Genomic DNA, 27,553 nt, shown 5'->3' with positions numbered 1-27,553 from the left:
CCTAGTCCTACTGTCTTTTTTGAGCGGGAAGAGTCTCTCCACCTCTATCCTATCCATCCCATTCATCATCTTATACGTCTCAATGAGATCTCCCCTCATTCTTCTAAACTCTAACGAGTACAAGCCTAGTTTATTCAGCCTCTCCTCATAGCTCAATCCCCTCAACTCCGGTATCAGCCTAGTAAACCTCCTCTGCACTCCCTCCAGGGCCAAAATATCCTTGCGCAGGTGCGGCGCCCAAAACTGCACACAGTACTCCAGCTGCGGCCTCACCAATGCCCTATACAGCTGCAGCAAGACCTCCCTACTTTTATATTCAATCCCCCTCGCTATGAAGGCCAGCATCCCATTCGCCTTCCTGACCACCTGCTGCACCTGCAAGCTGGGTTTTTGCGATTCATGCACAAGGACCCCGAGGTCCCTCTGCACCGTCGCCTGCTGCAGTTTTTCGCCACGTAAGTAATAGTCCTTCCTACCATTCTTCCTACCAAAGTGGACCACCTCACACTTGCCAACATTAAATTCCATTTGCCATTTCCTGGCCCATTCGCCCAGCCTATCTAGATCCTTCTGCAGACTCTCCACACCCTCCGCACAATTTGCCGTTCCCCCAATCTTGGTGTCATCAGCAAATTTCGACACCCTGCACTCGGTTCCCTCCTCCAGATCATCTATATAAATGGTAAATAGCTGAGGCCCCAGCACCGACCCCTGGGGCACCCCACTAGTCACCATCCGCCAATCCGAATAGCACCCATTGACCCCCACTCTCTGCCTCCTATTTGACAACCAATCCTCTATCCACGCTAACACCCTACCCCCAACTCCATGTCCCCTGACCTTCTGCAATAACCTCTTGTGAGGTACCTTGTCAAACGCCTTCTGAAAATCCTCATCAAAGGTTAGCTGCCCTCCAATGTCAGTATTACATAGATGGAAAACTCTTTAATGCCAGGCACCTCTTTGCCAAACTAAACAGACCACCTTTGATATATATTTGATTTGATTTGATTTATTATCACATGTGTTATATACAGTGAAAAGTATTGTTTCTTGTGCGCTATACAGACAAAGCATACTGTTCATAGAGAAGGAAAGGAGAGAGTGCAGAATGTAGTGTCATAGCTAGGCTGTAGAGAAAAATCAACTTAATGCCAGATAGGTCCACTCAAAAGTTTGATGGCAGCAGGGAAGAAGCTGCTCTTGAGTCAGTTGGTGCCTGATTTCAAATTTTTCTATCTTTTTCCTGATGGAAGAAGGTGGAAGAGAGTATGTCTGGGGTGCATGGGGTCCTTGATTATGCTGGCGGCTTTTCTGAAGCACTGGGAAGTGAAGACAGAGCCAATGGGTGGGAGGCTGGTTTGAGTGATGGACTGGGCTTCGCTCATGACTCTCTGCAGTTTTTTGCGGTCTTGGACAGAGCAGGGGCCATACCAAGCTGTGACACAACCAGAAAGAATGCTTTCTATGATGCATCTGTAAAAGTTGATGAGTGTCATAATGGACAAGTCAAATCTCTTTAGCCTTCTGAGAAAGTAGAGGCATTTGTGGGTTTTCTTGACTATAGCGTCAGCATGGAGAGACTAGGACAGGCTGAAGGTGATTTGGACATCTAGAAACTTGAAGCTCTCAACCATTTCCACTTTGTCCCCATTGATGTAGACAAAGGCATGTTCTCCACTACGTTTCCTGAAGTCAACGACAATCTCCTTCATTTTGTTGACATTGAAGGAGAGATTATTGTCGTTGAACCAGTTCACCAGATTCTCTATCTCTTTCCTGTACTCTGTCTCATCATTGTTTGAGATCCACTACAGTAGTGTCATCAGCAAACTTGGAAATCAGGTTGGAATGGAATTTGGCCACACAGTCATAGGTGTATAAAGGGTATAATAAGGTGCTGAGGACAGAGCCTTATGGGGCAACAATGTTGAGGATGATTGTACATGATCTGTAATTTGCAGATGACTGCAGTGGTGTTGCCCAGTCTTTTCATTTGCCAGTCATTCTTAATCCCTTCAATCCTACAAATAAGAAAATCAAGCTGTCCCTGAGTGTTGCCAAACAAAACTCATGCATTACATAGAAATCCTACAGTACAGAAGGAAACCATTTGGCCCATTGAGTCTACACTAATAACAATACCACCCAGGCTCTATTCCTGCTTTGTTACCCTGCTAATCCCTCTACTATCACATCCCAGAACATTAAGGGTTAATTTAGCATATCCAGTCAACCTAATCCACACATTTTTGGATGTGGAAGGAAACCCACATTGACAATGGGGAGAACATGCAAACTCCACACAGACAGTGACCCAAGTCGGGAATTGAACCCAGGTCCCTTGCGATGTGAGACAGCAGTGCTAGCCACTCTGCCATCCACTGACACCTTTGTCAGACAAATGTGTTGAAGAGAGATTCTGGAATATGTTGAGCACTTTCCGTACCTCGGCAGCCCAGTTAAAGTGACTCCAAGTTAAAGTGAAAAGTGATTGTTCACTTCTTGGTTGTGGCAGATGGCTGGGAAGGTTAAGAGCTCAGAATTCTTCATGGATTGAAAATGAATGTCAGGAAGAGTAGTGGAGAACATGCCCCTGTTTATGTCAATGGAGACAGATTGGAGAAATGGTCAAGAGCTTCAAGTTTCTAGATGTCCAGATCAGCAACAATCTATCCTGGTCCCTCATGCCAATGGTATTGTTAAGAATGTCAGTAATCTACATTGAAACAGAGGTCAGGAGAAACATTGGCTCGATGAATAAATGAGCAAGGAAACATCATTGAATTTCAGCGCAGAAACTGATCACTCGGCCCATCCACTTCATCCTACTATTTTTCTCCACAGGGGCCAATGTCTGCCCATTCCCCATCAACTTCAAGCATTCCTAAACACTCTTTCCCATGCCAGTAGATAGTATTTCAATCATAGTTGGCTCCACGTTCTATGGATATTCTTTACATTTCCTCTATTCAAGGCTGACTAAAGCTTGTGCCTTCTCATTAAGATCATGACACTTGTGGGCAATCCCAGATATGAACCCAGAAGACCGTGGAGCAATCTCACATGTGTCTAGCAACTCACTCCAAGCCTTCTGTGAAGTATGGGCAACACAGGACAATGTCTGTTCCCTCTGTGAATGGAGTTGACTGACTTTGTTTTAGTGATGCCCTTGTGTCAGTGTGGCAGGCAAAAGGGTACACCAGTAGTTATAATGTGTGGTCTTGCAGCATAAGTCACAATATCACACAAGCCTAGGAAACAATTAAGTCAATTAGTGTAAACCATCTGTCAATATTTACCCTTTCATTGTCCTTTCCCTCCATGCCGATGTTATAGTTCATTGTCCTCTATCACGTTACCCCTCAAACCTCTGCCCCAGCAATATCAGGCTGTATTTTGTGCCCAAGTAGCTGGGGCTTGAATCAACAATCTCTGACCTAGAAACAGACACAGTACAGGGTGGCACAGTGGCCTAGTGATTAGCACTGCTGCCTCACAGCGCCAAGGCCCTGGGGTCGATTCCCAGCTTGGGTTCTATCCATGCTGAGTCTACACATTCTTCCCATCTCTGCACAGGGTTCCTCCGGGTGCTCTGTTTCCTCCCACAATCTGAATTGGCCATGCTAAATTCTCGCTCAGTGTACCCGAACAAGTGCTGGACTGTGGCCACTAGGGGATTTTTACAGAACCTTCAATGCAATGTTAATGTAAGCCTACTTGTGACAATAATAAAAAAAAACTAAACTAGACCTGTTACCCACTTAGTCACACCTGCTCTATTTTTAGGGACCATATAAAACAAAAGGTACAATTCTAAGGAAGGTGTCAGAGCAGAGGGACCTGGGTAGATATTAGGGATGGATATCAAATGCTGGCCTTCCAAGCAATGCCCATTTGAAGGAATAGAAAGAAAATCCATGCCCAAGTCACTGAAAGTGGCAGGAGAGGTTAAGAGAGTAGTTAACAAAGCATACAGTATCCTGGGCTTTATTAACAGAAACATAGAGTATGAGAGCAAATAAGTTGTGTTGAACTTAGTATCGCCTCAGTATGGCCTGGAATTTTGCATCTGGTTCTGAGCGCAGCACTATAGGAAAGTTGCAAGCTGTTGGAGGGAATGCAGAAAAGAGTCATGAGAGTGTTTCCATAGATGAGGAACTTCAGTTGTGAAGACAGATTGGAGTAGTTAGGACTGTTCCTTTGGAGAAAATAGGCTGAGAGGAGATTTGATAGAGATATTCAAAATCATGAGGGGATAGAATATATAGGGAGAAACTGATTCCCCTCCTGAAAAGACTGAAAACCATTGGGCATAAATTTAAAGTAACTGGCGAAACAAAACTTTTTTTCACACAACAACTGGTTAAGGTTTGGAATGTACCAGCTGATTGTGGTGGAGTGATGGACTTCATGGCCCTTTTCTGCACTGTAACAATTCTGTGGTCAGTGTGTAGAGCCATCAAAGTAACCTTTGATGACAATCTTTAAATACAAAGGGCTTTGAAAATGATCCAACTCACTGGAGTGAAATTTTTCTCCTCCACAGGAAATCATTTCATACTCTAGTGAGCTTCTCATGAATGATACCCTGTGGAAAAACATGGAAAAGGAACAGCAACTCCTTTCAACTTCCATCTTCCTGCAGTCTGTGGAAAACTTTGCCATTGCTGCTAGTCTGAATTTACGAGATCTGGGAAGGTGGACAGCAAAAAGTAAAAGTATTGGTGAGTTCAAAAAAGGTATTTTATATAATGTACTTTCTTAGAGACAGCTGTGAGCATTATATGAGAAGTACCTCGCAACAACCTGAGGTAAGAGTGACTGCCTTTGACATCAAGGTAGTTTTTGACTGAGTGTGGCGTCAAGGAGCCCCGGCAAAACTGGAGTCAATGGGAATCAGGGGAAAACTCTCCACTGGCATAAAAAGAAAATATTGTTGGACATCAATCATCTCAGTCTCAGGATATACCACAGGCATGCCTTAGGGTAGTGTCCTATCAAATCATCTAATTATTTTGATTAAATCAACCCATAATTTCCTGTAGTCAAGGTAACTCAAGCTTGTCTTTGCAAACAGAGGGGCAAACCAGGCTGGATTTCTGTGTTTAGTCCTCTGATAATCCAAAGATCAAACCATGTAAGGTCTTCATCATTCAGCTTCTCACAGGTTAAATAGTGAGCCACCAGGCGAGTCAATGGGTGGAATTTTATGGCCTTGCTCAGGCAAAACAGGAAATTCCTGCCCGAGATTTCAACGGAGATTTCTGTTGCCAGACCCTGGCCCGCTGCGATTCCGTGGAGGGTGAGGTGGTAGACTTCTGGCCAATGTTTCTGTTAAATAACCCTGAGAATGCTTCTGTCTTGAAAATGCCAACCATCTTCAGCTGCTTCACCAATGACCTTCTTTCCATCATAAAGTCAGGAGTGGGGATGTTTGCTGATGACTGCACAATATTGATTCCTCAGATACTAAAGCAGTCTGTGTCCATACACAGCAAGACTTGGACATCAGTTTGGGGCTGATAAGCACCAAGTGACACTTACGCCATAGAAGTGCAATAACCATCTCCAACACAAAACTGTCTAACCATCTCCCCTTGGCATTCAATGGCATTATCACTCCTGAATCCCCCACTGTCAACATCCTGGGTGTTACCATTTAGCAGAAACTGACTGGACTCGCCATATATACTGTGGCTACCAGAGTAGGTCAGAGGCTGAGAAGTTTGCAGCAAGCAATTCACCTCATGACTCCACAAAGCCTGACCATCATCTACAAGGCACAGGTCAGGAGTATAGAATACTCTCCACTTGCCTGGATGAGCGCAGCTCCAACAACAATCAAGAGATTCAAAACCATCCAGAACAAAGCGGCTCACTTGATTGGCACCTCAATGCATTCACTTCTTCCATCGCCAATACACACTAGCAGCAGTGTGTACCATCTACAAAATGTACTGAGGCAACTAAACTCCAACAGCAGCTTCCAAACCCACAACCTCCACCACCCAGAAGGACCAGGGCAGCAGACACATGGGAACACCACCACCTGCAAGTTCCCCTACGAGCCACTCACCACCCTAATGTGGAAATATATTGGCCGTTCTTTCGCTGTCGATGAGTCAAAATCCTGGAAATCCCTGCCTAACAGCACTGTGAGTTTACCTACACCACAAAGACTGTAGCGGTTCAAGAAAGTGGCTCACCACCACCTTCTCAAGGGAAATTGGAGATGGGAAATAAATGCTGGCCTATAAATGAATAAATAAAAAGAACCTTTATGTTACACGTAAAGCTGATATATTTCCAAGTCAGGCTGGTGAGTGGTGCAACTTCCAGGCGATGGCGTTCTCATGTGTCTGCTGCCCATTTCCTTGTAGGTGGCAGCAATCATGAGTTGGAAGGGTGCTGTTGAAGGAGACTTGGTGGCTCCTGTAATGCATCTTGCTAACACACACCTTTACGTTGCACGTTCTACCCGTGTTTGCGTGGGTTTCCTCCAGGTGCTCCAGTTTCCTCCCAAAATCCAATGATGTGCGGGTTAGGTTGATTGGCCATACTAAAATTGACGCTAGCATCGGGGGGATTATTATTATTATCTATTTATTAGTCACAAGTAAGGCTTACATTAACATTGCAATGAAGTTACTTTGAAATTCCCCTAACTTAACAGGGTAGGTGTGTGAGGTTGCGGGAGTGGAGCCTGGGTGGGATTCTTGTTGGTGCAGGCTCAATGAGCCAAATGGCCTCCTTACATACTGTAGGGATTCTATGATTCTGACATCCGATTTTGGAATCTGTACTAATCCCTGGGATATAATTAGATAAGTTTGTCAAGACACAGATACATCTGATCCTGAATTCAAAACATTTCAAGATAGAAGCACTTACAGGCTTTTTTGACAGAAACATTGGCTCACTACTTAACCTGTGAGAAACTGAATGGCGAAGACCAGGTTCTTACCTGGCCCTTGATCTTTGGATTATTAGAGAACTAAACACAGACACTTCCAGCAAAAATCCATTCTGGTTTGTCCCTCTGTTTGCAAAGACAAGCCTTATTACCTTGACTACAGGAAATTATGGGTTGATTTAGTCAAAATGGTAAGACGATTTGATAGTTGAAATAGAAAGGAGCTAGCTCCTTCTGATGACTTCAGTCAGGCTAAAGAGATTGGCTTGCTAGAGTATGAACTGCCTGATGAGTCCTTGTCAAAAGAGATGTCAAAAAAGATGCCTGATAAGTCCTAATTTATGGTTAAATCAGGGAGCCTCGTGCTCCCTATTTAAAGCAGGTCTGTCAGACTCCTAGCCTGCATTCAGCAGGGAGCAACTGAAGAGCTGGCTGTTTACAGATGTATGATGTAAATAAAGTAATTTGGAGATGAGACTTTCACCTCCGCGGAGTTATTACAGTCCTCTCGTAAGAGTCCAGAGCATGGGAGCTTAACCTAAAAATTGATCTAGGCATTCAGGTTGCTGTTCGGAATGACTCTTTCGTTAAATGGAAGATGGAATTTCCTCAACATTCTTCCCCAAAAAGCTGATGAAGTTAGTTCAATTGAAAATGTCAAACCTGAGATTTATAGTTTTGTGTCAGGCAAGGACATTAAGCATTGCAGAATCAGGAGAGGGACAATGGAATTAAGATACAAATTGGTCAATTTCAAATGAAATGTTGGCACAAGTTCAAGGTTCAAGATTCCTATTCCTCTTCCTATGGCCCATGGACAAATTAACTCAAGTCTAATCTACCACATCCTCAAACATAGAAGAATGTGTCTGCTAACATTTCAATCATGAGCCATACATTTTTATTCCCTTTCAAGTTACTGGCATTGTTGGCAAATCTTGTATTTATTGCCCATCCACTGCACCGATGATTGAGGGCAGCTAACCACTCATCATGTTGGTTTTGACTAGGATCACGCAGAGAGAACAGACCAAGCCACTCACCACCCAGTCTCGGAAATATATTGCCAATCCTTCACTGTAATTTCCAGAATTCATTGCCCATGAAGTAGTGGTGGCGAGCTGTCTTCACGTGGTGTAGGTACACCCATAGTGCTGTTAGGGAGTTCCAGGATTTGGACCTAGAGACAATGAAGGAACGGCTGATATATTTCCAAGCCAGGCTGATCAGTGGTGGAACTTCAGGGGGCGGCGTTCCCGTGTGTCTGCTGCCCTTCTCCTTGTAAATGGCAGCAATCGTGGGTCAAAAACAGTTCTGTGGAAGGAGGCTGGTGAGTTTTTGCACTGCATCTTGCAGATGGTGCACTCTGATGCACCGGTTGTGGAGGGAGTGAATGTTTGTGGAAGGGTGACAATCAAGCAGGGTTGCTTTGCTTTCAAAGTCAGGTCATAGCAATCCACTGCTTACAAAAATAATGCTGCTCATATCTGGTTCCTTCACCAACCCGCTCTTGAACCAAATCATTCTTTTAGCCTGGTGCTGTATCCAAAGGAACAGGGTAGTGGGTTATCGTTGATATTTGCTTACAAAGCCAAAGGGATAGGATAAATAATTTAGAACACCAGACTGTGAATAGGTCTCACTGCTACTCAAAAAATTACAAGGTTTGATTTCTTTCGCTCCTAGAAGGAGAAGTAATAATGTTTCGAGGGAAGAACAGTTCTACCCTGGACAGAGTCGCTTTAACGGCTAAGGGCAACTTGCTGCACATTTATCGACACTCTGTCACTGGAGGAAAATCTACTGGTAAGTTTACTTTATTTCTACTTTCCTTCAGTTCCCCATTTGAGTTTACACCTTATTCTTGTTCAAGTGAGGTAAATTCAAGGTTATACAATTCGAGGTCAGGTCAAACGTGCTTTGGTCAGATGATGATTTGGGAACAGTATTTGATTGTCTATTGATAATGACCCTGAAAATGCAGCGTTTTAGTCCCATAAAGTAGCCATACCCTGTAATCATAGAATAGAATTATAGAATCCCTACAATGTAAAAGGAGGCCATTCAGTCTTGCACCAACAACAATCCCACCTAGGCTCTATCCCCATAACTGTATGTATTTACATTGCTAATCTCCTGACAGTTAGGGGCAATTTAGCATGGCCAATCCACCTGGCCTTTGGAATTAAACCAGAGCACCCGGAAGTAACCCACATAGACACAGGGAGAATGTGCAAACTCCACACGGACGGTCCAACCCAAACTGGGATTTGAACCCTGGTCCCTAGCGCTGAGAGCCAGCACTGATAACCCTTATGCCACCATCCTGCAAGAGAAGCTCATGCTTTGGTGCAAAAAGACCAACAAGGCTGAATCCGAGTTAGCAGAGGATTGAGTTTCAAGAGTTGGCAGGAGGAATTGCATTTGGAAGGAAGAAGCTGGATCTTAGAATTAGAGTTAGAGCACAGGAGTTATTAAATAGCATAGACATAGTTAATCAGAGCACAGCATCCACACTTTCTGTGCACCAGAATAAGCAACACTGGCAAAAGAGAAGTTGATGGGCAAACATTGGGAGGAATTTCTATAGTCAGAGCGATTAACATTTGGAATGGTCTTTGGGGTGGTGCAGTGAAAGGGGAAGAAAAAAGTCAGATTCATTAAAGAGACACTCAGATGAGCTGACAGGAACAGAAGATGGGTCTTTTGGCTGTGTGGATGAGTTAATTACCAAACAGTCTTCCTAAACTAGGGTCTGTTATTCCATTGTGCTGCCCGAATTGGCTGCTCTCCAATCCCGATTCATGAATGTCTACGAATCCCATTGGATTTCACAGCAATCCTTTTCTTGGAAGCTGGTCCTGATCTGCTCTGATTCTGCAGACGGAGTTACAGGTATTTTGTGTATATGTCCCCAGTGGGTTTCACTCCAGTTTGAATAATGTTTAACATTCCCTCCAGGGACAGATTTTGCTTCTGTTGCTTTTATCGGCTACAAAAACATGGATTCCATCTTAAGTGGAAGCATTTTCAACGACAGCTCCAATGGTGGAAACCCAAAGCCATATCAGTTGATCTCAAACGTGGTTTCAGCCGTGATAAGTAATATGGATGGCCAGGAACTTAGCCCAGCAGTGAACATTACTTTCGCATACACTAAGGTTTGTAAAGACTGAAATAAGCAAAGGACTGGATGCTGGAAATCTGAAATAAAAACAGAAAATGCTGGATAAACTCAGCAAGTCTGGCAGCATCTATGGAGAGAGAAATAGTATCAACGTTTTCAGTCTGTGCAGTCTGTAAAAGGATCATATGGACTCAAAACAGTAACTCTGTTTCTCTCTCCATAGATGCTGCTACAATTTTTTTTAATTCTTTCACGGGAAGTGGGCTAACACATCCTTAACTGCCCTTCAACTGAGTGTCTTTCGGAGGGGCATTTAAAAGTCAACCACATTGCTGTGGGACTGGAGTCAGATGTAGGTAAGGGCCAGGTAAGGTTACAGATGTCCTTCCTAAAAGGCATTAGTGAACCCAATGGGTTTTTACAATCAACAATATTCTCATGGTCATCATTAGCCTCTTAATTCTAGATTTTTATTTAATGAATTCAAATTGCACTGTCTTATCATGGTGGGATTCAAACCCAGGTCTCCAGGGCATTACCCTAGAGCTCTTGATTACTAATGTAATGGAAGAGTCATGCAGACTTGAAATGTTAACTCTGCTTCTCTCTCCACAGATGTTGCCAGACCTGCTGAGTTTATCCAGCATTTTCTGTTTTTAATTAATCTTTATAATGTGTTTTGTCAGTTTGATGTACACTAAGCAACAGACTGAAGTCCATTCCAGTCTCACAATGTTATTGGTGCAGTAAAACAGCAGTGCCAGGTATAAAGATCTGTTTACAGTTAACATTGGACTGATAATTATGACTAGTCATCTGTAGTTCTTGCTCTCCACAGAAACCTATCACCTTTGGGGAAATGTACTGTGTGCACTGGATTTATGAGGCTGGGCAAGGTTACTGGTCTCCCAGTGGGTGCAATAAGAGCAAATCCATCGGAAAATATACCCAGTGTCAGTGTAATCATCTCTCCACCCTTGCTCTATTGATGTCTCCTGTGATGCCTCCTGTTAACTCGCAGGTATAAATGTTTATTCATCAATGTTCTCCACAGTTAGTGAAGAATCCATGGTAAAAACACAGCAGTGATAAGTAATGTGAGCCCTGAATGTTGTAGTGATTGTGAGGCTGGAAATTCCCACCCAAGGTCGATGGACCTTTTCGACGGTCCATCAAATTTTCAGGTTATCGCCAAAGTCTTGCTGCTGTTTATGCTGGTGGGGCCGTTTATGGTTCTGCTGATGGCACACTCCCTGCTGTGGGTTTCCTGGTGGCCAGGGGTATGCTCAAGGGGACCATAACATCCCACTACCAGCGAGGGGCATGCCACCTCCCACTACTGTGAAACACGCTGCAGAGGGGAAGTAAATTCCTTCCTATGTTACAATTAAAGTTCCTAGATTGTAGAATTTGGAACAGGGTTCTTGTGACACATAGTGAGGGATTGTAAGAGGGAAACCAGAAGTATTGAACAAACGAAGTAATACACTAGAAATGTGACTCTGTAGTGCCTAGCTGCTCCTCACAGCAGGTATCCAACATTTACTAACAGGTGTCCAGGCAGCAAGCACACAATTATCAGAACTATTTTGGTAATGGCTACACAATAGACATCTCTGTTCACCCACATCAGAAGCTAACATTATATCATTGGCATGAGCTAGTAAGGGACCTACAGGTTGCCTTTGCTCCCTCTTGTAACCTTGCTTTGTATCTGAAGGCTTTATTATGGGGACAGAATTCCAGATTTCCACCAGATTTGTACGTTAAAGTGCTCCCTCACATTACTCATTAATAGCCTTGCTCTAATTTTTAGGTTATGCTCCCCCCACCCCCCACACCAACATCAGCATTGCCTCATTCACTGAGCAGGATTTTGGGATGTTCTGAAAGACCAATCTAAAATGCAAATTCTTTCTTTTCTTTAGGTTCATAATGTTATCAACATAATATCAACCATTGGGATGTGTGTATCACTGGTGTGTCTTGGGATCACTATTATGACATTTGCCACCTTCCCCAGCTTAAAAATTGTCTTAAATGTCATTCACTTGCATCTGTGTTTGAGTCTATTCCTGGCAGAGTTGCTCTTTATAGTCGGAGTGATGAAAACCAGGAACCGGGTAAGAGACCCCTTCATTTCTGCAATGCACAAGACTGTTTTTGTGTGTTTAAGAATGTGTGTATAGATGACAATGGATGTCTATGTATTCATGGACAGATATGGTTGTGTGCTTATTTGAGTGTAGACCACGTACGCAATCCCTATCTCTTCTGAAACTCTCAGTTCCTTCCTAGTCACTGTGTCTTCAGTTGTCTCACCCGCAAAATCCAAAACTCTGTCACCACCTTGCTTCTCCTTTAGGACACTTTATAAAACTTACATCCTTTGACCAAGGTGTTGATAACTCATTCTAACGTTTCCTGGTTTGGTTTGGTGTCAGTAAATTTAGTCTTTTTTTACATTCATTCATGGGACATGGGTGTCGCTGGCTTGGCTGATATTTATCACTCATCCCTTGTCGCCCCTTGAAAAGACAGTGGTGAGCTGCCGTCTTGAATTGCTGCAGTCTGTGTGCTGTGGGTTGACCCACAATGCCATTAGGATGGGAATTCCAGGATTTTTGACCCAGCAATTGCAAAGGAACAGCCGATATATTTCCAAGTCAGGATGGTGACTGGTTTGGAGGGGAACTTAGAGGTGGTGGTGTCCCCATGTATCTGCTGTCCCTGTCCCTCCAGGCTGTGGGTTTGGAAGCTGCCGTAGAAGGGGCGCGAGTGAGTTGCTGAATGTACCTTGTAGCTGACATATGCTGCTCCTACCCCATGCTGATGATGGGGAGAGTGGATGCGCCACCAATCAAGCAGACTGCCGTTTCTTGTATGGACATGTGTAAATGTCCCTATGTCTTTGTTGAAATTCAATGGGAGTGATTTTCCAGCCCTTCTCGCTGGTGGGCTCTTCCAGTCTCGCCAAAAGTGTTCCTCACAGCGGGTTCTCCTGTAGAAGGACAGGCGAGCTACACAAAACACCACAGATATTGGTGAGACCAAAAGATCTGTCAAGCAGCCAATAATGGGCTGTACCATTAAACATGCCACCCATTGGCGGCGGAACATTCTCAAAAAAATGACAAAGTGTCATCATGGGTGAGAAGATTGGTTTGATTCATGACAATTTGGAGTCCCCAGGCTGTGATTCACCAGAACTGTCTTGCAGCTGTGCACAGGTAATAAGAGGGAGCTGCATTGAAACGCTCTCTCTTCACTCACAGCCAGTCATGTCAGGAGAATGGCAGCACAGAGAGAGCTACTCCACGTTTTATGAGGCAAAGCTTATGGATACAATGGTGGAGAGGCAGGTTACCCTGTACCCCGAGTGGCTAGAAGATCCTGAAGCAGGGAAGCTAATGCAGCCTGGGATGCGGTAGCTGCAGCACTCAGAGCCAAGTGGCCTGACACTGAGGATTGCCAAACAATGCCGCAAGAAAATGAATGACCTCATTCAAGCTGTAAGGGTGAGTGTCCATCTGTCACACCTAAGCATCAGACCTGTCTATCACACCTGGGATGCCCACATCAATCCACACCTTGACACCCTATGGTCTTTGGGTCCCTGGCCACCACCACCACCACCCCCCACTCTCCCCCGCCTTCCCCACCACTACCACCCTAGCATCTTCCTGAAGAGTCCCTACACTGGGATCCCCACTTGCCAATCTCTGAAAGGACCTGGGAAGCCAGGAAACCAATTGGTGTGATATTGAATCGGATCTTAGATTGACATAAGTTGGCCTTACCAGAGAGATGCAGGGGCAAGAAACCAACCTGGACCTTTGAAGAGAAGATTTATCTTAAATCAAATAGTTCTTTATGCAGGGGAACTGAGGGGGGAAGGGATGCTTCTACAATGGTATTTGTGCCTAATGACTCCAACCCAATGATGCACCCTTATACTGATGTATATAAACTTTAACACAGGGCACAGCTATTAGTTTTAAGATTATGCCCAGGTAGAATTGCGAGGGCTCAGTGCTTCATGAAAATTCTCACGCATTTCTTATTTCTTCAGGTGATGTGTGGGATTATAGCAGGATTTCTGCACTACTTCTTCCTGGCAGCGTTTTTTTGGATGTTTCAGGAGGCGGTACAGCTGTGCCACATGATCAGAAACATCAGGAGTTTGAGATCTCCCCATTCTGAGAAAATTCATAAGTACATGTACTTTTGGGGTTATGGTGGTCCAGCTGTAATTGTAATCATTTCTGCTGCAGTGAATCCTCATGGCTATGGGTCGCACAACTTGTAAGTCATGTCTCATAGTTATCCATGCCTTTCAATACACATTGGAACCTTCTAGTTCAACTCAAGTCATGCTCTAACCTGTGGATTGCAAATATCCTTCTCTTTTATGCAGATGTGTTTTGTCAATAATAATAACACAATTTATCTTCTTCTGACTTAACCGTTCTTTTTCAAATCCCCTTCCCTCCTCTCCTTTTCCTTTCTCCTAGCCACCATTCCTTATCTTCTATCTCTCCACTCCCCTTCCAGCCTCTCCTCCCTCTTTCTCTCATCTCCACTTTTTCCAATTCTCTTTCACTTAATGTGTTAACGCAAGTTGCTAATAGTCTTGTTTCTGAGTAATGAGATTTTGGGTTTCACTCTGGGGCTTCAACATCAAAGTGCAGTCCGTCTTTCCGATGCAGTACGAAGGGAGTTCTGCATAATTAGAGGCACCATCTTTCAGATGAGATGTTCTAATGAAGCCCCAATTGTAATGGGATGATGGTCGGATAATTTGTTTTTCTTATATTGATTGAGGGATAAATCTTGATCAGTGGACCAGGCAGAATTCCTCTGCTGTCCTTCAAGCAGTGCTGCAAGATTGTTTCTTGGGATTCCAACTGAGGACTCTTGACCAACATTTCATCTAGAAAGGTGACGCTCAAGCAGTTGATAAACGCAAGCCTCAAACAACCCACAGATAACCAGAAAAACTGTGTAGTCTAAGGAGGTTTTGAAGACTGTGTCCCTCGTTTTCCACTGCCTTCTGCACTATGTGAGTTTCTGTGAGATCACCACACAGGAAAAAGTATTCAGGACCTACAACAATGCCAATGGGTGCCTTTGTTGGGGGACAAATATCTCCTAAATGTCAGTTTGATACCTGCAAACATGAAGATCGTATCATCATAGAATCACTGCAGTGAAGAAGGAGGCTATTTTGGCCCATTGAGCCTGAACTGGCAACAATCCCATCCAGTCCCTATCCCCATAACCCCACACGTATTTACCCTGCTAGTCCCCCTGACACTAAGAGGCAATTTAGCGTAACCAATCAACCTAACCCGCACATCTTTGGACTGTGGGAGGAAACCAGAGCACCGGAGGAAACCCACATAGACATGGGGAAAACATGCAAACTCCACACAGTCACCCAAGGCTGGAATCGAGGCCGGGTTCCTGGCGCTGTGAGGCAGCAGTGCTAACACTGTGCCGCCCTCATCCCTCATCCAATCAATGCACAGATTCCAAACATATTTTTACATGATAAAGATCACATCACTTTGATTCTCCCCTCCCTCACTGATTTATTTTTGTCTTAATTTCCAGATGCTGGCTCTCCACAGACAATGGACTTGTGTGGAGTTTCTTGGGGCCTGTGTGTCTAATCATTGCGGTAATTCTTGTGATATCTATATCAACATTCTTATGTTTGCTTTGTAACTACATCTACTAATTGTGTTTGAAATGTGCAATAAACATTTGGTCTGTTTATGTATCTAACTTCATTCCTTTGCACAATAATCAAGTTGCCCCTCACCCGCATACTATAGTCTCCTACTAATTGCATTTCTTACATAGCAGCTCTTCCCTTTCTTGGGACAGAAACAGCTAAATATTCAGCCAGTGGTATCTAGAATTAGAACATGCATGAGCTAGCCTCAATGGATAAAATCCACATTGCAATTCTTAATACACTACATTATCTTTTGTAGTCCCTCTCTCTCCCTCTCTCACACACATAGCCTCTCTCCCCTATATCCCTTCTGCCCAGCCTCCCCTCTTCTCCGCAACCTTACTGCTTCAATTCAATGCTATTCCCCTCATAGCCTCATTTTCCCATAGCCTCTCCTTCCCACTCTCTATAATCTCTCTCTCTCTCTCTCTCTCTCCAAAACCAGTTGCTTCTGAGGAGAAAGAGAAAACATTAGAAAGAAAGGTGTTTGAAATATCAGTACATCTGGCTGTGAACATCACTGGCAAATCACACAAATTTAAGAGTTAAAAATCTTAGGTCCAGATACATTACATCATCAATAATCAATCTGTATGTCATCAAATCTTCCAACAGATCAACACAGTTACGTTCTTCACAATACTTTACATCTTGAAACGAGAAATCACCAAGCGTAATGTTACGGTGTCTAAACTTCAGGACACAAGGTGAGTGTCAATGTGTCTGGGGTTTTACAGAAATAGTTTCATGTTTACAGAAATGGCAACACGGTGCACAGTGGTTATCACAGCACCAGGGGTCCATTCCAATGTTCAATTCCAGCCTTGAATCACTGTCTTTTAGGAGTTTGAATATTCTCCTTATGTCTGTAAGGGTTTCCTCCAAGTGCTCTGGCTTCCTCCCACAGTCCAAAGATGTGCAGGATAAGTGGATTGTCCATGCTTTATTGTCCCTTAGTGTCCAAAGATGTCAGTTAGGTGGGATTAGCTTAGGTAAATGTGTGGGATTACAGGGATAGGGCAGGGGAGAGCGCCTGGGTGCGAGGATTGGGGTGCTCTCCAGATCCACCGGGGGTAGCAATGTTCAGCCGATTGAGGGGGTCCTGATGCCTGATGTTCGTGGGGGTGGTCCTGAAGTGTGTGGAAGATTTGGGAGGGGTTGGAGGGCTTTTGTCTTCACTTTGAGACTGAGCCGCCCTCTAAAAATGGTGCCCTGATCTCCAAAATCCAAATTTGCTTTGGAAAAATTCCACGCACCATCTTTCAGCAGCTTCAGTCAAGCTGCACCTTAGTAACATAGGAAATAGAAGCAGAAGTTGGCCATTTGGCCCTTCTAGCCTGTCCCAACATTCATTTTGATCATGACTGATCATCAAATTCAATATTCTGATCATGCCTTTCCCCCATATCCCTTGATCCCTTTAGCCCCAAGACCTATATCTAATTTCTTCTTAAAATCACATAACATCTTGGTGTCAACTAATCTCTGTTGTAGTCAATTCCACGCATTCACCACTCTCTGGGTGATAAAATTTCTCCTCACCTCAGTCCTAACTATAACCTCTAGTTCTGGACTCCCGCACTATAGGGGACATTCTTTCTGAATCTACCTTGTATAATCCTGTTATAAGTTTCTATGAGATCTCCTAAACTCCAACTCTAACTGACTTAATCTCTCTTCAGATGAAAAACCTGCCATCCCAGTAATTAATCTGTAGAGATGATAATTACCTGGTGTTACTGTTGCTTGTCGCCTAACAGCCTGGAGATGATAGCCTAGTGTTATTATTGCTAGACTATTAATCCAGAAATTCAATTAATGTTCTGGGGGCCCAGGTTCGAATCCCATCATGGCAAAAGCTGGAGTTTGAATTCAATGTTTAAAAATCTGGAATTAAGAAGCTACTGATGATTATGAAACCATTGTTGATTGTCGGAAAAACCCATCCGGTTCACTAATGTTCTTTAGGGAAGGAAATCTGCTGCCTTTTCTCAAGTCCAATGGTATTTGCTATGTGAGGTCAGCACCTTACCACCCAGCATCAAATGGGCTGGCAGTGTGGATGATATAGCATTTAAGTCATCAGTGAAAACACAAGTTAACGTCTCTTCCTTTATGCATAACCAGTTTTCTATTATCATATAACATCATCCCAAACATGACAACAGGTGTCATACCAGCTGAGTTATTGATGGGATGGTGATTACAAACAAGATTGGATGTAATAATATTCCCAAATTTGGCAGGGGGGACTCCAAGCCTCCCGGAAGGTAAATCACAATGCAGGAAGAAAAACCAGAAAGTTTAAACTGGAGAATGTATTCTTAACATGGAACATAGAACATGGAACACTACAGCACAAACAGGCCCTTCGGCCCACAGTTTGCACCAATCATATCCCCACCTACTAGGCCTATCTATAACCCGCAATCCCATTAAATCCCATATACTCATCCAGAAGTCTCTTTAAAGACCCCAACGAGTTCGCCTCCACCACCACCGACGGCAGCCAATTCCACTCACTCACCACCCTCTGAGTGAAAAACTTAACCTGACGTCTCCTCTGTACCTATTCCCCAGCACCTTAAACCTGTGTCCTCTCGTAGCGACCATTTCAGTCCTGGGAAATAGCCTCTGAGAATCCACCCTATCTATACCTCTTAACATCTTATACACCTCTATCAGGTTCGCCTCTCATCCTTCATCTCTCCAGGGAGAAAAGACCTAGCTCCCTCAACCTGTAAAGTTTCTATTCTTGCTTAGAAACTTTACAGCAGGCTCAGCATAGGTGGCTGGTAACATAGTGAACAAGGTCAGTCTTCCATGTCGTGGAGGCACAAGGATGCAGACTGAGGAAATACGTAGACTACTTGAGGAGGAGAGCAGTAATGGACATCGGCTTTACTTATGCGATCCCCGAGTAAGATCAAGGCTGTCAAGTCTGACTACTGGAATTTCAGTGGAGAATGTGGGGACTGAGCAAACATAGTAAAAAGTCTGACAACACCAGGTTTAAGTCCAACCGATTTATTTGATAGTAAACTCACAAGCTTTCGGGGTTTGTCCCTTCGTCAGGTGTTTACCCCAGTCCAACACCGGCATATCCACATCAGGACTGAGCAACCCATGGGTGAGGAGAAGGAGTAGCTTGAAGCTGACAAAGAACCACTGGACCCAGAATTAATAAACCTGCCACCCTCGTCCGTCCAGTCTGGCCCTTTAAATGCAAAGGAGTCTGCAACTAAACTGAGTCACTCTCACACAGCCAGGTAGATCTGACCCCGGACCACTTGAATCTTTGATGAGTTTCCAGAAGTTTCTTTGGAGACCCACTTTGTATTAGGAGTATTTCAGATTTTGGGGGGAAAGGCTGTAGTAGTAGTGTGCTGGCCCTTGAATCGGGGGCGGGGGGGGGCATGTTTCAAGGGCCACATTACTGGTGAGGACCCTATGGATTGCTCTGGCAGGAAGCTGAGCCAATTGGCAGGAGGGCACGGATCATGGGTCGAGGAGGGACTGGCAGTTTGTGCCCTGGAGTCCAGAAGAGCAGTCTAGTCTTACCTTGTTAACATATATATAAATAGTCTGATGGTAATAAAGTCTTTATACTTAAAGTGCATCAAGTCACCCTCAATCTATTACACAGTTCTATAACTGAGGAAGGTTTTCTTCCTAACCTTCCAGCTCTAGATTATCAAATATGTTGAATAGTGTGGGAAAGAAGGTTCTGCTCGGATTGTACTGGCATCATCAGTGTTTTCCAGTTTGCCTCCTCCTTCTGTAGAGTTGTAAGTTTGAGCTGCTACCAGATTGTTTTATTCAGTCTCTTGCTGTGATTTCATTAATGCAATTAGTACATTTTTTTATTGCCACCATGTTTCGGATGGTCCCTTTGATCTGTGATCTCATGGAGTTGTTCTTATTATGGCGATGTAAAAGCTATCTCCCTTAGATGCACTCTGATACTTGATTAACCCTTGTTTATTTTTATTCTATTGAAACAGGTTACAGTCAGTATGTTGCTCCTGAACATGGTGTATTGCAGCCTCTCTCTCTCTTGCCTAATACATAACTAACTGACATCAGTGATACTGATACTAAGACGTAGTTATCATCTACGTCTTAGCTTAGCATATCCATTCTGTTAAACCTGACACTACAATATCCAGCTTGTCTTTGTTTAAGATAGGAATGCTAATGGAGTCTCCTTCTCCCATCTACTGTAACACCACTGTTTAAAAAAGGAGGTAGACAAAAGGCGGGTAACTACAGGCCGGTTAGCTTAACATCCATAGTTGGGAAAATGCTGGAATCCATCATAAGGAAGAAATAGCAGGACACCTGGAAAAGAATGGTTCAATCAAGCAGACGCAGCATGGATTCATGAAGGGAAAATCATGTTTGACAAATTTACTGGATTTTTATGAAGATATAACGAGTGCGGTTGACAGAGGGGAACTGGTGGTGTGCTGTTTTTAGATTTCCAGAAGGTGTTCGATAAGGTGCCTCACAAAAGGTTGCGTAAGATTAAGGTGGTCCACTTTGGTAGGAAGAATGGTAGGAAGGACTATTACTTACGTGGCGAAAAACTGCAGCAGGCGACGGTGCAGAGGGACCTCGGGGTCCTTGTGCATGAGTCGCAAAAACCCAGCTTGCAGGTGCAGCAGGTGGTCAGGAAGGCGAATGGGATGCTGGCCTTCATAGCGAGGGGGATTGAATATAAAAGTAGGGAGGTCTTGCTGCAGCTGTATAGGGCATTGGTGAGGCCGCAGCTGGAGTACTGTGTGCAGTTTTGGGCGCCGCACCTGCGCAAGGATATTTTGGCCCTGGAGGGAGTGCAGAGGAGGTTTACTAGGCTGATACCGGAGTTGAGGGGATTGAGCTATGAGGAGAGGCTGAATAAACTAGGCTTGCACTCGTTAGAGTTTAGAAGAATGAGGGGAGATCTCATTGAGACGTATAAGATGATGAATGGGATGGATAGGATAGAGGTGGAGAGACTCTTCCCGCTCAAAAAAGACAGTAGGACTAGAGGGCACAGCCTCAAGATAAAGGGGGGGGGTGGTTTAGAACGGAGTTGAGGAGGAACTTCTTCACTCAAAGGGTGGTGAATCTCTGGAATTCTCTGCCCGTTGAAGTGGTGGAGGCTGCCTCGCTAAATATTTTTAAGAAGCGGGTTGATGGGTTCTTGATAAGAGAGGGGATTAAGGGTTATGGGGAGAGGGCGGGAAAGTGGAACTGAGCCACGACAGATCAGCCATGATCTTATTGAATGGCGGGGCAGGCTCGAAGGGCTAGATGGCCTACTCCTGCTCCTATTTCTTATGTTCTTATGTTCTTATGTACACAGAGTTGGGGGTAAAGTGTTAGCATGGATTGAGGATTGGCTATCTAACAGGAAGCAGAGTTGGAATAAATGGGTGCTTTTCCGGTTCACAGTTGGTGACTAGTGGCGTACCGCAGGGATCGGTGCTGGGGCCTCAACTGTTTACCATATACACAGATGATCTGGAGGAGGGGACCGAGTATAGGGTAACAAAGTTTGTGGATGACACAAAGATGACTGGGAAAACAAATTGCGTGGAGGATGCGGAAAGTCTGCAGAGAGATTTGGATAGGCTAAGTGAGTGGGCAAGGATCTGGAAGATGGAGTATAACGTTGGCAAGTGTGAGGTTATCCACTTTGGTAGGATTAATAGTAAAATGGACTATTATTCAATGCTTAAAAATGACAACATGCTACTGTGCAGAGGGACCTGGGGGGTCCTTGTGCATGAATCGCAAAAACTCAGTTTGCAGGTGCAGCAGGTGATCAAGAAGGTGAATGGAATGTTGGCCTTTATCGCGAGAGGGACGGAGTATAAAAGCAGGGAGGTCTAGTACTGGTACAAGGTACTGGTGAGGCCACAACTGGAGTACTGTGTGCAATTTTGGTCCCCTTATTTGCAAAAGGATATTTTGGCATTGGAGGGAGTGCAGAGAAGGTTCACCAGGTTGATTCCAGAGATGAGGGGGTTAGCTTATGAGGAGAGATTGAGTAGACTGGGCCTGTACTCGTTGGAGTTTAGAAGGCTGAGGAGAGATCTTATATAGAGACATATAAGATAATGAAAGGGGTAGACAGGGTAGAAGCAGAGAGATTATTTCCACTTAGAAAGGAAACAAGAACTAGAGGGCACAGCCTCAAAATAAGGGGGAGTAATCCTGTCAGGATTAAAGGCAAAGTGAATAGGAATAAGGAACCTTGGTTCTCGAGGGAGATTGTAATTCTGGTTAAGAGGAAGAGAGAGTTGTATGAAACGTACAAGCAGCAAAAAACAGATCAGATGCTCGAGGAGTATAATAAGTGCAAGAAGCTACTTAACAGGGAAATCAGGGGCGCTAAAAGAAGACATGACGTTGCTTTGGCAGACAGAGTGAAGGAAAATCCAAAGAACTTCTATAGGTATGTTAGGAACAAAAGGATAGTGAGGGATAAAATTGGTCCTCTAGAAGACCAGAGTGGTAGACTGTGTATGGAACCAAAGCAGATGGGGGAGATACGAAATGGGTTTTTTGCATTTGTATTTACTGAGGAAACAGGCATGGAGCCTATGGAAATTGGGCAAACAGATAGGGAGGTCATGGAACCTTTACAGATTAAAGAGGAGGAGGTGCTGGCTGTCTTGAGGCAAATCAGAGTGGATAAATCCCCAGGTCCAGACAGGGTATTCCCACAGGCCTTGAGGAAGGCTAGTAGTGAACTTGCAGGGGCCCTGGCAGGCATATTTAAAATGCATGGGGGAGGTGCCGGATGATTGGAGGGTGGTTCATGTTGTTCCATTGTTTAAAAAAGGTTCCAAAAGAAATCCGGGAAATTATAGGCCGTTAAGTTTGACGTCGGTGGTTGGCAAGTTATTGGAAGGTGTGATAAGGGATAGAATCAACAAATATTTGGATAGACAGGGACTTATTAGGGAGAGTCAACATGGCTTTGTGTGTGGTAGATCATGTTTCACCAATCTATTATAGTTTTTCGAGGAGGTTACCAGGAAAGTGGATGAAGGAAAGGCGGTGGATGTTGTCTACCTGGATTTTAGCAAGGCCTTTGATAAGGTCCCTCATGGGAGGTTAGTTAGGAAGGTTCAGTTGCTAGGTATACATGGGGAGGTAGTAACTTGGATTAGACACTGACTCAATGGAAGAAGCCAGAGAGTGGTTGTGGAGGATTGCTTCTCTAAGTGGAGGCCTGTGACGAGTGGTGTGCCACAAGGATCGGTGTTGGGTCCATTGTTGTTTGTCATCTATATCAATGATCTGGATGATAATGTGGTAAATTGGATCAGCAAATTTGCTGATGATACAAAGATTGGAGGTGTAGTGGACAGTGAGGAAGGTTTTCAAAGCTTGCAGAGGGATTTGGACCAACTAGAAAAATGGGCTAAAAAATGGCAAATGGAATTTAACGCAGACAAATGTGAGGTATTGCACTTTGGAAGGACAAACCAAAGTAGAACATACAGGGTAAATGGTAGGACTCTGAAGCGTGCAGACGAAGAGGGATCTGGGAATACAGGTACAGAATTTCCTAAAAGTGACGTCACAGGTGGATAGGGTCGTAAAGAGTGCTTTTGGTACATTGGCCTTTATAAATCAGAGTATCGAGTATAAAAGTTGGGGTGTTATAGTAAGGTTATATAAGGCATTGGTGAGGCCGAATTTAGAGTATTGTGTACAGTTTTGGTCACTTAGTTACAGGAAGGATGTAAATAAGGTTGAAAGAGTGCTGAGAAGGTTCACGAGGATGTTGCCAGGACTTGAGAAGATGAGTTACAGAGAGAGATTGAATTGTTTAGGACTTTATTCCCTGGAGCGTAGAAGAATGAAGGGAGATTTGATAGAGGTGTATAAGATTTTGATGGATATAGATAGAGTGAATGCAAGCAGGCTTTTTCCACTGAGGCTAGGGGAGCAAAAAAACAGAAGGCATGGGTTAAAGATGAAAGGAGAAAAGTTTAAAGGGAATATTAGCCGGGGGGGGGGGGGGGCGGGGTGGGGGGGCGTCTTCACGTAGAGAGTGGTGGGAGTATGGCATGAGCTGCCGGATAAAGTGGTAAATGCGGGGTCACTTTTAACATTTAAGAAAAACTTGGGCAGGTACATGGGTGAGAGGGGTGTGGAGGGATATGGTCCAAGTGCAGGTCAGTGGGACGCGGCAAAAAATGGTTTGGCACAGCCAAGAAGGGCGAAAAGGCCTGTTTCTGAGCTGTAAATTTTCTATGGTTCTAAATTTAGAACAGAGTTGAAGAGGAACTTCTTCTCCCAGAGGGAGTGAATCTTTGGAATTCTCTGCCCATTGAAGCAGTGGAGGCTACCTCATTAAATTGTTTAAGTCACAGGTAGATAGATTTTTGACCAATAAGGGAATTAAGGGTTATGGGGAACAGGCGGGTAAGTGGAACTGAACTACTATTAGATCAGCCATGATCTTATTGAATGGCGGGGCAGGCTCGAGGTGCTAGATGGCCTACTCCTACTCCTATTTCTTATGTTCTTATGTGCTGCTAAAAGGTCCACAAGCATTCCTGACTTGATGTTACAGAGCTGTAGAACTTTAATTTGATTAATTGGTTTTGGAATCACAGTGCTATGTCAATAATGTGCTGCTTCCACTATCTAACTTGCATGTAGTCCTGTGCTCTGACTTCACCTGATTGTTGTGCTTCTGGCATGGTCTTGAATAAGGGCTGGTCGCTGGCTTGATATTGAAGGAGTGAGGGATATGTTGTGCCATGAGGTTTCAGATTGTGGTTGAATATAATTCTGGTTCTGGTGATGACCCATGTTGCCTCATTGATGCCCAGTTTCGGGCTGCTGGATCAGTTTTTGACCTATCCCATGAAGCTTTGTGGCAGTAACACACAAGATGGAGGTTGCCTTCAGTGTGAAGGTGGGATTTCATCTCCCTAAGGACTGTGTGGCAGTCTCTCCTACAATGCTCTCTCGGACTTACACATTTGCCCACTCATAAACCAATCCAATAGCAATATTTAGGTCACTCACTAATGATGGTTCTCTCACCACTTGCCACAAGCTGACGGCTCAAGACTTGGTCAGCATTGGCAGTACCAGACCACTCCCCATAAATGCAATTGAAGTTTCCCCGTGTCTTTATTACCCTCAGTTCCGTATTTCACTGATCTCTCACTATCTCTCTCTCTCTCTTTCTCTCTCTGATGCAGGATGGTAACATGTAAAGCCTTTGCTCAAGTATTTCTCCTGGGCTGTACTTGGATTTTTGGATTTGTGAAGATTCCAGGAGACCCTGATGTAATGATGAATATATTCAGCCTCGTCAACTCTTTCCAGGGCACTGCCATCTTCATCCTCCTTTGTGTGTTAAATCCAAAGGTCTGGTTATGTACAAGAAAGGGTCAATTTTAATGAGACAATTATATTAATGATGGTTTAAGCATGGCATTAAGAGTCAGGTGACCAAGAAGCTCCAGAAAACCAAGGCTGGAATTCTCCAACCTGGCTGAGCATCATGTTCTCCATTCTCAGTGACAATAGAGAATCCCAGCCCAAGATGCAGAATAATCTGTCTCCAAGCAACCCATGTGATTACCATGAGGTCTTTGTAAATAGCCCTAATCATCTGTTTAAAAGACCATGGGTGGAATTTTACAGCCCGCCCGCCACAGGGATCAGAGCAGATGAGGGGTGGAGCATATAGGAAGGTCCACTGACCTTAGGTGGGATTTTCAGGATGAGCAAGGCCATGAAATCCCACCTTATGTAGCGACTTATGTAGTCATTCACAGAATAAACAAAACTTCTTCAAGACATAGTAACAAGATCGAAAAAGAACATTGTGTCAGTTGGTCACAATAGGTCAGCAACCCTCTTTGCAATCAAGGTCCATTCTCCCTGTTCCCTCCTGTCAGATGAGATGTTAAACTGAGGCTCCATCTGTCCTCTGAGGAAGACCTAAATGATCCAATGAAACTACTTCAAAAAAATGGAGAGCAGTTCTCCCTAGAGTCCTGGCCAATATTTTTCCTTCAATCAACACCACAAAAATGGATTACATATCATTATCACATCACTGTTTGTGGGAACTTGCTCTGCACACACATTGGCCACCATGTTTCCTACATTGCAACAATTACTACATATTAAAATGACACCATTGGCTGTAATATGCTTTGGGTAGTCCTGATTTCATGAAAGAGACATGCAAACATCTCCAATCTTTCTGAATGTTTCAGTATTAAAGTTGATATCTCTCAGAATTGACCTATAATAGGCAGAGAAAATATAATTCATTGCATTTGAACAAGGAGCAGGAGTGGACCATTCAGCCCTTCAAACCTGTTGCGCCATTTAATAGACATATGGCTCATCTGATAGGAACCACAGATCTGCAACTTGCCTTTGACAATAACCTAGCACCCCATTGCTTATCAAGAAGCTATCCACCTCTGCCTTAAAAATATTTTAGGATTCTTCTTCCAGTGCCTTCCCAGGAAGAGAGCTGCAAAGCCTCACAAGCCTCAGAGGGAACGAGCTTTGTCTCATCCCCATCTTAAATGGCCGAGCCCTTATTTTTAAAATAGTGACAATGCAAGAAGTATCAGTCACAGGGCTTTGACTTGCATTATATAAAGATGTAAAGATTTATATGTTTCCCCCGTGTCTTTCACAATAGCAGGACAGCCCATAACATTTTCCAGCCTACACAGTATAGTCACGTCCTTGGGCTAGATTTTCCTTTTGGGTCAGGGTCCAGCGGTTAGCATACCTTTCAGGAATGGTCACTCAAAACACTTTCTGAAGGATTGACCAACAAATGACCAAAGGGCTCGCTGACATCTGATTAAGATTAGACTGTCATCTCTGGGGGCCGTCCAGCACTGAGAGGCTACAGATAATGGAAAGAGAGGGCATCTCAAGATGCCATTCAGATACTTGCCATTAGACCTTTGAAAATGACCATTTGGGGATGATTGCAGCAATCTAGTACGCCACCATCCCACAGCAATTTTTCAGTTGTCACACCTCCAGTTACACATAACCCACCGACCTTCATAAATCCAGCCATAGACATTGTATAAATAATCTTTATTTAAATTGCATGTCATTTATGTCAAAAGCAGGTTCATTCTATTATTCATATGACAAGGTCACAGGTTGAGCATAAATTCCTAACCATTTGATTTTGGTCAGATATCGCTGGATTACTGACTCTGTGTTGCATTGTGAATTAAGGTGAGGGCTGAGTATCGAAAATGGTTTGCCAAGATGTGTAAGGCAAAGTGCACAAAGGCTTCATCACAGGATGAAAACACAATGACAGTCACGTCGGTAAGTGCAGCTTGGCTGTTATCTTACATGTAGACCTGTAAGGTGTAGCTATAAATGTTATGGGACTACACTGTCAAAAAGTTAATCTTCAATGAGATAAAGTCAGAATGAGTTTATTCATTTCTGCGATGCAATTGTACTGAACTCAGAGAATGATTTACAGTCTAATACAAACTAACATCCTCCCGTGACTCGACAGGGAGTGCATAATGATTTATTTTCTTGCAGCTTTTGGTCTCTTCTGATATGTTTTATCTCTCTTCTTCTCCCCCTTCTCTCATGTCTTGTCAGTTCATATCTTCCTTTCTTCACTGCACAAATCATCCTTGCCCTTATCCAATTAACCCCGCCTTCTCCCCAATCATTTTCAGCCTCATGGTGGTCATGTTTTTCTTGACTAAACAGGATTAGCTTTCATGGA

The 27,553-nt window shown here is 43.9% G+C and overlaps 1 protein-coding gene across 1 annotated transcript in view; it reads left to right on the top strand.

The window, feature by feature from the left end:
- The window catches only part of LOC145360895 (adhesion G protein-coupled receptor E3-like), a 40,751-nt gene extending 13,578 nt beyond the window's left edge, over positions 1-27,173 (top strand). The window contains exons 5-14 of the mRNA XM_080216397.1: positions 4,550-4,727; positions 8,603-8,722; positions 9,878-10,077; positions 10,882-11,064; positions 11,972-12,166; positions 14,116-14,348; positions 15,660-15,726; positions 16,402-16,493; positions 25,008-25,176; positions 27,037-27,173. Of these exons, the coding sequence (XP_080072523.1) occupies positions 4,550-4,727; positions 8,603-8,722; positions 9,878-10,077; positions 10,882-11,064; positions 11,972-12,166; positions 14,116-14,348; positions 15,660-15,726; positions 16,402-16,493; positions 25,008-25,176; positions 27,037-27,165 (1,566 nt within the window). The 3' untranslated portion in view covers positions 27,166-27,173. The remainder of the gene's footprint in view (positions 1-4,549; positions 4,728-8,602; positions 8,723-9,877; positions 10,078-10,881; positions 11,065-11,971; positions 12,167-14,115; positions 14,349-15,659; positions 15,727-16,401; positions 16,494-25,007; positions 25,177-27,036) is intronic.
- The last annotated feature ends 380 nt before the right edge of the window (positions 27,174-27,553 follow it).

Source organism: Carcharhinus amblyrhynchos, chromosome 33 (assembly GCF_965287045.1).
Source record: "Carcharhinus amblyrhynchos chromosome 33, sCarAmb.v2.hapA, whole genome shotgun sequence".
NCBI lineage: Eukaryota > Metazoa > Chordata > Chondrichthyes > Carcharhiniformes > Carcharhinidae > Carcharhinus > Carcharhinus amblyrhynchos.
The sequence above is the reverse complement of the archived record's forward strand: the minus strand, read 5'-3'. Positions and strand labels throughout refer to the sequence as shown.